Source organism: Petaurus breviceps, unplaced genomic scaffold, assembly GCF_028583685.1.
Source record: "Petaurus breviceps papuanus isolate PSGF00001 unplaced genomic scaffold, PetGlider_PUasm1.0 90994, whole genome shotgun sequence".
In the NCBI taxonomy this organism is placed as follows: domain Eukaryota; kingdom Metazoa; phylum Chordata; class Mammalia; order Diprotodontia; family Petauridae; genus Petaurus; species Petaurus breviceps.
Window position 1 is genome coordinate 4,863,140 of NW_027187393.1, and position 13,406 is coordinate 4,876,545.

General features: G+C 43.4%; 1 protein-coding gene across 1 annotated transcript in view; it reads left to right on the forward strand.

Annotated features, from left to right (window-relative positions):
• Nucleotides 1-13,406, forward strand: part of TOX2 (TOX high mobility group box family member 2) — a 327,435-nt gene that overhangs the window by 145,359 nt on the left and 168,670 nt on the right. Inside the window, exon 2 of the mRNA XM_069077822.1 lies at nucleotides 9,551-9,616. Coding sequence (XP_068933923.1) covers nucleotides 9,551-9,616 — 66 coding nt within the window. The remainder of the gene's footprint in view (nucleotides 1-9,550; nucleotides 9,617-13,406) is intronic.

Sequence of the window (13,406 nt, forward strand, 5' to 3'; positions counted from 1 at the left end):
GGAGGCGGAAGGAGCCTCTTTCAATTACTGGCACAAACACTTTACTAGCTGTATGACCCTGGCAAGTCACTGATTTCCTTCTGCTTTAGTTTCCTCATTTATAAAATAAAAGGTTTGGAATTGATGGCCTCCAAGTTTCCTTCTAGCTAGAGATCTGTGATCTTTAGATCAGATGAAGGGCACACAAAACATCTGAGCAGTGTACTTACCAGAGTAAATTATGAGTAAGAATAGTTCTAGCTATAGAACTATGTGGGGGGCAGCTAGATGGCTCAATGGATTGAACACTAGACCTGTAGTCAGGAAGACTCATTCAAATCCAACCTTAGATACTTCCTAGCTGTGTGACTTTGGGAGAGTCATTTAATCTCTGTTTGCCTTAATCCACTGGAGAAGGAAATGGCAAACCACTCCAGAATCTAACAAGAAAACCCCACAGACAGGGAGTTAGACAAGACCGAACAACAATAATTATAGCATTCATTCAGTTGGACAGCTTTATAGTCAGGTGAGGTCATTTGGGAAAGACTGCCTGGAGGAGGATTTTGGATCAGTATTTTGTGGGGTTTTTTTTCAATTTTACATAACCTCCATTTACAAATTTGCCCTTGCCCCATTTCTATACCAGAAAGCTATCTCCTGTAACAAAGAATAGAAAAGAAAAAAGAAAGGGGGAAAATGTTCAGCAGTACTCCACAATGTACCACGTGAGTCTAACATACGACCAACTTCATGCACTGTTCTACATCTATACTCCTTCACCTTTGCAAAGGAAAGAGGTGCATTTTCTGCTCCTTTGTTTGAGGCCAAACATGACTGTTGTAATTACAGCAAATTCAATTTCATTTTGTTATTGTGCTTTGCGTTGGTATTATTGTGGATACTGTGCACATGCTCTCTTACTGTCCTGATCAGCTGCCTTTGCATCAGTTCATAAAAACCTTCCTATGCATCTCTGTATTCTTTGTAACTATGGGTTCTTCCTGCACAGCCCCAGGCTCCCATATTTCCCAGATGACAAGTTGCCTTGAATTCCAAGTTGAGGCTGAACTTTATTCTGTAGGGATTTATTGAAAAGGTTTGAGTAGAGGAATTATGTGATCAAACCTTTATCTGTGGAAAGTTATCCTGACAGCATTGCAAGATGAATTAGTGACAGAGAGACTGGAAGCAGTAAGGCCAATTGGAAGACTCTCAAAATAATGCAGATGAGAGGAACATCAAGTCACATATCATGGGCCTAGGATTGTATGGGACCACAGAATCTATCTATCTAGACCAACCCTCTCATCTTATAGATGAGGAAACTTAGATTCAGGGAGATCACACAGGGAGTGCACATCACTTCTCACTAACCAGCATCTCCAGTGTCCTGTTGAGTAGCACCTTATCAGGGAGGGACAATGGAAAAGTACCTATAAGGTGTGATGTCCAGACATGCATGATTTCTCACAAGCAAGAGATTTATCCCTCCTTAATTCCCTGCCTACATGGCTCGTTCTTTTCCGGGTTTCAGCCTCCCAGGGACCTGCCTCCTCCCCAGGGTCCTCTGATGTCTGGATTTTCTTGACTATGTCTGGGGCTTCTCTCCTGGGCTCTCCTGCCTGCCTCTTCATGTACCTTTCCCTCAGCAGTCTCTGAAGAGCAAATAACTGCTCTTTAGGGTGACCGAGTGAGCCCCAAAAGTGCTCTTCACAAATAGAGGTGCCAAGACCTCCACATTACAGTTCTGCATAACAAGGACTTTGGAGCAACACTTGTTTTTGCCTGATCCAAATCTGAAACTTGTCTTTCTGTATTTGGCATTTATTTGAGGTCTTTGCATCTAGTGATACAAGCGCAATTAACTCCTTGACAACTCTCTGTGCATACAGTACACTTAAGGCTCCCCCCACTCCAATATGTATAAGAGATAGTTCTTTACAAACAAAACCAATCTAAACATGTCAGAGCTATGCCATATGTCACATAACATAATGATGCTGAGAGGCAGGATTGCATCGTGGATCATACACTGGCCTTTGAGCTGGGAAATCCTGAGTTCCAGTCCTGTCTCTGACTTATATCAGGATGTCTGGCCTTGGGCAAGTCATTTATCCTCTTAGTGCTTCAGATTATAAATTGTAGGGAAGGTGCCAGCCTGTGTTGGTAGAGGGAATTTCCTCTTGAAGGCGTTCCCTATACCAGTCAAACTACAGATCCAGTCCCTATCCCTAACCCTATCCCCAGTCCCTATCCCTGTCCCTAACTCAAAGGGTTCTATTATTGTTGTGTGGAGAATAAGAGCAAGCCAAGACCTGGATTCAAGGTAAATTTAGGTATGGATTTATTAACTGTGCAACTGCCTGGAGTATAAACTCAAATCAGGCAGCCCTGAATTGGGATACATACAGTGCTTATAAAGGCTAAAACCACAAAAACTACAATTGGGGAGGGGAGCTAGCATAAGCAATGACATATAGAAGCCAAGAATTGCCATTGGTTAGATCTATAGCTCAGGGCTATTTTGGGAATGTGGTGCAAGGGTACAAGGGTGCAACCTTCTTGGAACAAGGGGGTCCCTCCCAGAATAGGGTGGAGGGTCGTTGGGTAATGGGGACAGGCTGGGATCATGTTCTGGGTAAAGGGGGTGGGGACCCTGCTTGGTCAGTAGAACAGAACAGGGTTAGGGGACTACACCTTGGGCAGTACTCAGGACTATGCCTTGAGCTATTTCAAGCTATTACAGAGTGTAGGATAGAGACAAAGACAAAAATATGAAGGGGTTTAATGGTGGGCTCCAAATCAGGTGGCGTGTGATTTGGGTTTGGGCACAACACTATTTCATCAGACCAATTAACACAACCCATCTATGCCTGCCCATCCTGTGTATCTTTTATTCATGTTTTCACTTCAGTATGATGACATAAAGGGTCTACCCAAGGGTATGCTGGTAAATGTTTCATAATAGGCTCTCAAAAAAACTGCCATGACACGTTTTCAAGTTTAATCTGCATTATAAACATTTTCTCCATCACTTTCTTAAGTGTAAACTAGAGGTGTCAAACACCAGTCCTCAGCAAGCCAGTTTAAAATGTAATAGGGAGGGGTGGCTAGGTTGCACAGTGAATAGAGCACCAGCCCATAAGTCAGGAGGACCTGAGTTCAAATGTGGCCTCAGACACTTAATACTTACTAGCCATGTGACCTTGGGCAAGTCACTTAACCCCAATTGCCCTGCCCTCCCCCCTCCAAAAAGCAAAAACAAAGTAATAGGGAGATATTTAAAAAAATGAATAAAAATACAACAGAACAAAGATAATGTTGATATGTGGTTTTAAGTCAACATGCTGCACCCAAGAATCTTTATGTACCATTTAAGGACCCCTGTTTCTATTTGAGTTTCACATGACTGATCTAGACAACCAACAGACCAATAAACCCAAGCCCAATTTCTGAATTGTAAATAAATAACACTGAAATTTTAACAGTTTCTCTGAAGCTGGCTGCAACTCACCATATGGTCCATCCAGTGTCCTGGGGGCCCTCTTCTCTTTCTCTTGTCCTCAGGAGGTAAGTGGGGGAACCTCCAAGTGGTCCATAGGTCATACCTTCCCCAGCCACATAACCATCCCACTCTTTCCTCAGGCATTTCTCTAGTGATATCTTTGATTCCTGTTCTCCCTTATATTTCCTTGTTTGTAATGCTTGCACCAGCTCAGCCCTGCCATATACTTTGACTTTTGCCCTCTGGATTGTAAGACCCTCAATTTTGATATGTAAAGGACCTGAGAAGTGTTCATCTAGTCAGATCCCTTTATTTTACAGGGGAGGAAACTGAGGCCCAGAGAAGTTAAGAGAATAGCCTGAGGTCACATAGGTAATAAGTAGCAGAACCGAGACTTGAATTCAGGCTCACAGACTCCAAATCTAGTACTTTTTTCCATGTACCACTTTCAATTCTTCAATGCTTATAGTTTTCTGTGACTTGCAGTCATATAACAACAGTGCAGTATAGGTCATTTTTTTTTTCAATTCATTTATCCATTCGTTCATTATGAATATTAAATTTTTGATATATAAGTGTACACACACACACACACACACTCCTCTAGTCAATTTGTGGTATATCATCGACTTGTTTATTTTAATTTGGAGGATAATGAGAATTTCTTGTTATTAAGATAATAGCTTATGTTTATTCAAAGAAAAAGGAAAAATGGCAGGCAATACCTGACACTGAATGAAACCTGAAAGTGAACAGTGCAGTCCCTGCTCTCTCTGTCTCCCAGACCCTGCTAATGAAGAGGATCTCAGGGGCTTGGAGGAAACCTTCTCCTTTATGTATGGAGCTCTGAGCAGTGACCTCACCTTTAGCAAAGAAAGAAGTCATTTTCTTAGGATGTCTGCCCTGACTACATTTCCTGACTCTCCTGAAGTCATAATGACATTCTGGCTCTGCTGATAACCTTCTTCCAAAAATAGGCTCAAGAACAGTTTAGCTGAATCATAGAGGACCGTGGGATGTCAGAAGGGGAAAGACCCTTAACCAACAGTTAATCGAGCATCCTTGTTTTCGACTAGGAAACTGAAGTTCAAAGAGAAATTGACCCAAGAAAGAAATTTACCCAAAAGTCCCCGAGGGAGTTAGTGGCAGAAATGGCATCAAAACTCTATGTTTTATGTATCTTTGCATCCTTCCCAGTGTCTGATATCGAGCTCTACACACGATATGGGACCTTAGGCCTGGAAGAAAGCTTAGAGATCAATTTGTCCATAGCCGTTTACAAATAAATCCATTTTACAGATAAGAAAACTGAAATCCAGAGAGGGGATTTGCCCAAAGATGTGGTAGTAACAGAGTTGGTATCTGAAATAGTGTCTTTTGATCTTCTCATGTGCAAAACAGGAAGGTTGAACTAGACCTCTGAGGTTCCTTCCATTTCTAAGTCTGTGAGTGTAAGGATTCTCTCTCTTAAGATGAAATGATGCTTCAGCCACACCATTCAGAATCTTTACTGAGTGAGTGACTTATGCTAGACTCTCTTGTCTTCTGGGGAGCAGTACTGCCTCGGATGAAACCTTTATTCTCTTCCTCCACCTTCCCCAGCTTGTGCTGCAGGCTGGGTGATCACAAGGACTGTGGGACTTGTTCTGCTAAAAGGGAACAAGTGTCTAGAGGAGAGGAGGGAGGCCCCCAGGCCTCTAGAGATAGATAGAGGTGTTGCCAGCCGAGCTCTCCTGTTGAACAAGTGTGAAACGGCTGTGAGCAGTGTTGTTGAAGTTCTGTCTACTTAATTGGTCTGTGGATATAACTCGAGGGGCCCCAGCAGACTCTAGAGAATGAAAACCAAACAATGCCAGCATGGAGAGGGAAGAGAAGGTAAAGAAACCTTAGGAGGCATTGTGATCCAGCAGAAAGAACAGTGACTATGAAGTCAGACGTTCCAGGTTCAGATCCTGCCTCTGATGCTTACCCTGTGTGACCTTAAGCAACATACTTCGACTCGGTATTTCTTCATTTATAAAACAAAGTTGTTGCTGTTCAGCTGTTTCAGTCCTGTCTGACTCTTTATGACCCCATTAGGGCTTTTCTTGGCAGAGATATTGGTTTGTCATTTCCTTCTTTAGCTTATTTAACTGATGAGGAACTGAAGCAAACAGGGTTAAGTGACTTGCCCAGGGCCTCACAGCTAGTTAATGTCTGAGGCTAGATTTGAACTTGGGTCTTCCTGACTCCAGGCCTGGTGCTCTATTCACTGAGCCACCTAGACTAAAGGGTCTCTGAGGTCCCTTCCAGCCTTCAATCTGCTGTCCAGCAACAGTGGATATCCCCCAAGTTTCTCTCCTAGGCTTTCCTGTTTTCTCCTTTTATATTTTCTTTCAGTTCTCATAGATTTAACTATTGTCTTTATGTGACTGACCATATATCCATTCATTTTCTCCCTTGAGCGTCCCTGTGGACACTTAAAACTGGATGCGTCTAAAACTGAACTCATAATCCTTTTCCTGAAACCCTCCCTTCTTCCAGGCTTCCTGATTTCTGTTAAAGGTGCCCCTACCACCCTTCCAGGACCTTGGGTTCATAATCTGGACATTCTTCTGGAGATGTCACTGTTCTTCACTCCATGTGCCAGAGAGTTGCCAGATCTTGCTAATTCTCCCTTCACAACATCTCTTCTCCTCTACTCACACAGCTACCACTTGACTTTAGGCTCTCATTATCTCTTTCCTAGAGTATTACAGCAGTCTCTTAATTGACCTTCCTGCTTCAAGTCTCCTAGCAACTGTAGCTGAGTCTACACACTGTTGCCAAAATGATTTTCCTTAAGCACAGAGCTGACCATGGGATGCCCCTACTCAGCTGATTCCAGTGGTTCCCCATTGCCTCTAGGATAAAGCTAAACTCTTCTTTTTAGCCTTTATTTTATTTATTTGTTTATGTATGCTTTTTTTGGGAGGGGGGAGAGCAGGGCAATTGGGATTAAGTGACTTGTCCAAGGTCACATGGCTAGTAAGTGTTAGGTGTCTGAGGCCAGATTTGAACTCAGGTCCTCCTGACTTTAGGGCTGGTGCTCTAACTGATCACTGAACCACCTAGCCACCCCTTCTTTTTAGCTTTTAAAACCTGGCCCCAATCTATCTTTCTGGCCTCATTGGGTACTACTCCTCCTCCCTCATTCTGTAATCTAGTCAAACTGGATTTCCCTCTTCTCTTCCCATGTAACACCCCATCTCCCATCTCTACACCTCTGTACTGACCATCCCCCCATCGCCTGCCCTGCCTTTGTCCCTCAGCCTCAAGGAATCCCTTTGTTTCTTTAATATGCAGCTCAGACATCATCTTCTGCATGAATCCCATCCCCTAATTGTTCTATTGTACTTCTTCCCAAACCGCCTTGTATTTAATACTTGCATATATTTGTATTATTACATGTATGTTGTGTATGTGTATATAACTATGTGTATACATGTGTATATGTGTATAAATGTACATATATGCAAACTTATGTATACACATACACACATACATGTACACATTCACACACATGTATACATGCACATCCACACATATATACATAAACATATATATGCTTGTATCTCCCATTAGAATGTAAGCTCGTTGAATGTAAGCCTTCAAGAAGATATAGCCTGTGCAGTGGCCATACTCTTATAAACTGTCTCAGCAGATGAATTAAGCCAGGCTGAGGGCAACAGGCAGGCCTGGAGCCTGGTGGTGAGTTAGGAGCATGTCCACCCCCAAGCATGTGAAGATGTCCCCCCAGTGGAATGGGCGGATGCGAACAGTTTGCTGCAATGGACATGAAGGTGGCCTTGGGGCACTTAGAGCTTGACATTGAGGATGTCAGGGTCATCCTCCATATCCCGGCCATCACCAGTCATCTTGATTTTTTGACTTTGATAACTCTGGAAGAAAGAGTGAGGCTGCCAGCTGTGTGCCACTCTGCCTCACTTAAATCCAGTTAAGGCATTACCCCCGTGATATCATTGGTTGTCTTTGAAAACAAAGAACAAACAACAACACTGAGCAGTTTATGGGGAGTAGGGATTATTCCATTCTCTGCTCCTGTAACCCCAACACCTAGTGTAATGCTTAGTACATAGTAGGTGCTTAATAAGTAATTGTTGGCTGATTGATTAATTGATTTATCCTGTGAAATCTCTGGTTGCCTAGCAGAGGAGAGTTTGGGACCATCGTTGTGAGCCACTGAGTTTAGAGGGACTTTATAAAGAGTTCACCTTTTACCCTCTTGACCTATGCACTTAACCTCCAAAATGGTCTCAGTGATACTTTGAGAGGCATTTAGAGAAACCTTTAGAGAAGGTAGTATCAGCCTCATGTGGCTAATTAATAACCAGTTCTTTCTGGAAATCCAGTGGAAACTCTTGGCCGGGGTGTTTCAAAGTCAGTGAAGGGTTAGGGTTCTGAAGATGAAGGCAGAGGGTGGAGTAGTTAATTCTGTTTCATGTGTGATTTGGGTCAGAGAGGTAACTCTGACAGTGACCTTGGGCCAGGTCTGCAGAACCAGGAAGAGAAGGCTGTGAGACACGTGTCTTTGTGACTTAGAACAGATTCGTTCTCCAGTCTCTGGGGCTCAGGCAGATTGTGTTGTAATGTACATTATTTCTGGTGCTTGTCGGCACCATGCTAAACACCAGAGCTGCTCCCTCTCATGCTGCTGTTACTGGTGTGTAGAGGTTCTGTGAGCCAGCACATTTAAGGGGAAATAATGCCTGTTATCCATTGCTGGTCCATATTAGACTGACTCACCTCGGCACTTTAGGTAGTTTGGATTGTTCACAGAACGAGTCATCCCCAGATGCATCCCTATCTCTATATTGGGAAAGACATGCATGGTTGCAGGTCTGTGTGTCCTAGGAAGTGTCCTTTATATGGGACCGTCTCCATGTCTTTTTTCAAGGTATGCTGACAAGCAAGGAGGTAGCCAGGAAAGAGTGTATATGCATCCAGGTTTTCCTTTCCCCTGGGTTTCTGTGGCCTGTAGGAAGAGTTGGTATTATCCTGATGGTGGAGAGCCAGTTTCCCAGTTAAGAGCTGAGTCCATAATGATCAGTTCAGTCTGAAACCACTCAAGTTCCCCCTATGACCAGATAAGGACTGGAAACTGCTACTATAAGGGTATGTTGGAGAGTCTAGATGTAAGAGAAGGGGACTGTATGATGCCACGGCTTCCTTGTATTTGTAGTCTGAGTCTGACATGATGATGACTTATAGCCTGATAGTGAATAAATAAAGGAGGCCTTTTGGTCTCCCCCTGGGAAATGGCACTGGGGTTTTGGAGAACAATAGAAACAAAGAAAAAAATGTGATTGATTAATAGAAAAAGAAAAGAAAAAAGATTTGAGCAGGAAAGAAGACATAGGAAAACCAAAAGAGAGAACTCAAGACAGAGAAATACAGAAAGAAGCTAGACTTCTTGGGGAGCCAGGATTGAGAGAATATGGGACTCAGGGGGCTGGGAAGATAAGTGAGGAAGCCATTAAGAATTGTTTCCAAACCTGGACTCTGTATCTGCCCTGTGTGCATATACGATTGGTTTTCTTATAAATAGTTTATGCCTGTAATAAAGTCTCTATTATATTGCACTCAAGACTACTGGCCTGAGGGTGGTGTTATGAGGACTTGCCTTAAGGAGAAATATGGGAGATAAGTGGGGAGCTATGTTCATGGGGTGTAGTCCCATGAGGCCACCTCAAGCCCTCTCCCTCAGAGGATGGCAGCGAGTACAGGAGCATTCAGGCAGCTGCCTTACTAACCTTCCAGAAGACTAGGTCTCATCCATCTAATTCAGCTTCCCTGATATACTCATACTCTCACCTACCCTTGTTGTGGTTGGGGCTAGTTCTGGGCAGGAGTAATCTTAGTTGGATTACTAGCTCTCCTTCTAACCCTTTCCCCCACACACATACCACCCACCTATGTGAGCAGTGTGTATTCACCTAGATACACATGTGAAAGGCTTCTTCAAGTTGAGGGAACTTATGGGAAGCTGCTTTAATGAGAATGACTCCTTTCTGTTTGTTTCAGTTTGATGGGGAGAACATGTATATGGGGATGAATGAGGCTAACCAGGAGTTCCTATCGGCCAATCAGGTAAGGGTCATTTGGCTTGTTTGGGTGGGGGAGATGCATTGTTGCTTGATGTAGAAACATCTGGCAGTCGATAAAAAATGATGCCTTGGAAATCAATTTCCTTTCAAGTGGCTCAGCCTCTCAAGCCCTGTTTGGGGTAGCAGTTGGTAGGGTGGGGAGAAGGGAGCATAGAAAGGGGCAGAGTCAGCATTCAAGCAAAAACAGGAAACATGGGGGAAAGTAGAGAGGGGATGGGGAGTGAAGATCATATGGGGTTGAGCTGTGGGTCATCTAGTCACAGAAAAAAACAAAAGAGGCTTGGATGATTCCTATAAATTGACTCCCTTTTTTTGGAGCAAAATCAAAATTAACTGAGTTTGATAAAAAAAAAAAAAAGAAACTTGTCCACTAAGTAAGGAGTACAATGGAAACACTGGATTGTAGATGTAATAGCACACTGAACACATACACTCATATGTTTACACATATGTGCTCTCAGGCATTCCCTATGCCCACATGGCTCATCCACACACCTATGTACACTCATACATACAGGTTACACACATGCAGCTTGACTATGTCTACCCATCACTGCTCAAATCTGTTTGACCAGTATTTGACTAATAGTAATCATTTGCATCTTGGTAGTGCTTAACAGTTCATACTTTGCTCATAACAATGCTCGGTAATCAGCAGGACTGGTATCATTATCCCCATTTTGCAAATGGGGATATCTCAGAGACAGACCTTAAATGACTTGCCCAGTGTCACTCACCAAATCAGGGACAGAGTCAGGAATTTAACAGAGATCTTCTCCCTCCAGATCCAGGGTTCTTTACACTGTGTTTTCTCTCAGTTTGTCTAAATGTGCCCAGTGCCTTGGGTGTTGTGCAGATATTCCCCAAATTCTGCCTCTGACCCTCTTCCCAGCCCCTACCCCACTGCCTGCTCAGGGACAAGATGTGGGGGCTTCTGGGAAGATTCTCTGCCAAGGAGAGGTGATTCTTGGGCAGCAGAGTTGATAATGCAGCACTAGCCCCATGACCCTTGTCAAGGCTCCAGTTATAAATAGAGCATAGCTCACTTAGGATTCCCAATGCCACCTTTCCCTCAGACTGAAACTTGGTGCCTTGAATAGTGCCCATTTCCAATGGGGCCTCTTCTACCCAAGCACTTAACACAATTTGGAGAGTTACCCACCAATGAGAATTTCCTTCTGATTCCCAATGTATTTATGTGCCCGTGATGGCAAGGTTTAGAAGGTTAGGAATTAATAAGAAAGTGGGCAGAATTAACCCTAGGGTCATAGATTTACAGCAGAATAGAGTCTTAGAGGCTATCAGATACAACGCTCCCATTCTACATCTGAGGAAACTATGAAGAGGTTTGCCCGAGGTCACTCAGCAGGTCATTGGCAAAGCTGGGACTTGGACCCAGATCTCCTCACTCCCAAGATAATGAATACATCTTTGTCTGGCACACCTAGCAATCGTATTCATTCTCTTTCATGGTCCTGCATTACTGCACACTCACTGGGCTGCACTGCATTTTTTATAGGACAGAGTTGCCTAGTTGCAGCCTTGACTGCCCCTTTCTGTGGCCTCTGAGGTTTCCAAGTATTGGATTCTCCCTGAGCTGTCCTGAAGAGCATTAATGGGGGTGGGGGTGGGGGTGGAGGGAGGGGAGACCAGCCTCTCCTACTCTGCCTCACATACCCCTTTTGGCAGTACATCAGATCCTAGAAATGTTTTTCTTAGAAGAAAACCTATTTGCTTTTATTTCTCCAATTCAATTCATCATTGGGGTGATCAGATAATAGATCAATGTTTAACCTTAAACCATGTCTTCTGCATCCTTTTACATCACACGAGGCTGTGTCTTATTAACTTAACAGGCTCCAGATTTTAGAATCAAACCATTCAAAGATGTCTGTTTCAGCACAAATTATTATGACCTTGCCTTTTCCCGGTAATTCAGTCACACTGTTCACCCCACCAGGCCAGGCCAGGACCAAAGGATATGCTGTTTCCTGCCTGTCTGATAGGTCTCCATCTTTTCCTTGCATTGAATTGGAATGACAATAATTATTATTTCCCAGAAGGCATCAAGAGTATGTAATAGAAGGAGGGACTATTTATTGGTGAAGGATATATTCACAAGATTTAGGATGAGCCTGAAAGGAGGGGGAACAAAGGGATGTATCACCTGATAGGGGTAGGAGGTGATGAGGAGACATTCCCTCAGTCTTCCTCAAGTACAAATATTATAAGACTGGGATGGGGGAGGGGAGAAATTTTGAAGAGAGGATTCCTATCTCTAGTAAGATGAGGATCAAGGATTGTAAATCCAGGAGAATTTTAGGGGCTCTGGGGAGGGTGGAGATACCCTTAGGTCTGGGGTCTTTGGGGCCTTTTGCATGGGAGATACTTTCAGCTCTATAGAGGTAGAAAGACCAGAAAAAAAAAACAACATAAGAGTGGCTGCTCAAAATTTACTCTGGGATGAATAAAAAGAGAGGAGAACGTTGGGTCTCTTTCCAACCCAGCCTAGGCCACTATAATTTTAATGGGAGTTGAAGATCTTTGGAGGGCAGGGGGGGTGTGGAGCCCAACAAGAGAAGCTTGATTAGGGGAGGCTTATTTTTCCAGGAAGGCCCACACCTTTTGTCACTTTGTAATTAAGCAGTGGGTCATGAGGGTTGTGATGCCCTCTGACCTTGAAGAAGTGTGTATATATACTCTGAGGTTGGCATTTTGCTTTGAGGCTTACTCATGGGAATAGTATTCAAGTGATGTAGCCAGATGAGACTCTGGGTAGCCGTTAAGGAGCACCCGCTCCCCTCAGCTTTGAAAATCCAGATGTTGGTGCTTCTCTCTCTGGTCACTGTGTATGCATATAATGGTCAGACAGGTGGATCTATCTATTGATTTGTGCTGTATGTCTTATTTGGTCAGATGGTTAGAAGCCCTGTCTGTTGGTCTTTATTGCCATTATTTCTGTTTGTATTTTCTCTGAAGTTGAGGGTGTTGACTTTTTCCCCTGAACTAAGTAAATTTTATATATATACATATGTGTGTGTGTATGTTTGATTAAAGTAAGATTGCTGACCCCTTTTGGGTTGCTTTCCTTTAGAAAAGCAGATTAAAGAACCTGTGCTAGGAGCCCTCCAGTGTACTGATGTTATTAGTCTTATACCCCCACAGCAGCTGCAAGTAGCATTGTTGTTACAGCCAACAAGGATGGGAAAAGAAGGCAAGGGATTCTAAGTAGAAGCTTTGTTCAAGAATCACAATCATGGGATCACAGATGGGTAATTCAATTGCTGGATCACTTATTAAGTGCCTTCAGTCGCTACTCACAAGGAGTTCACAGTCAGATAGCAGTGGAGAACAGTTAATTATAAAAATAGGTGATACCTGGAAGAATGAGATGGGGCAAAGAAGAGGGAAAGACAAAGTGCTATCAGGAGTTTGAGGAAGTAACAGTGGCTTTCACCCAGGAGTATGTCAGAGAGTCCTTCCTGGCAGAGGTGACCCCTGAACTGTACCTTGACAGAAGGAGATCATAGGATCATAGATTTAGAGCTGGAAGTGACCTTGAAGACCCTCAAGTCTATTCTTCTCATTTTACAGGTGAGGAAACTGAGGCACAGAGAGCTTAAATGGCAGAATATGTAGAGTACAGGACTTGCAGTCAGAAAGACCTTAATTCAAATGCAACCCCAGAGACATACTAGGTCTGTGACCTGGGCAAATCACTTACCCTCTATCTGCCTCAGTTTCCTCCTGTGTCAAATGAGACTAATCAGAGC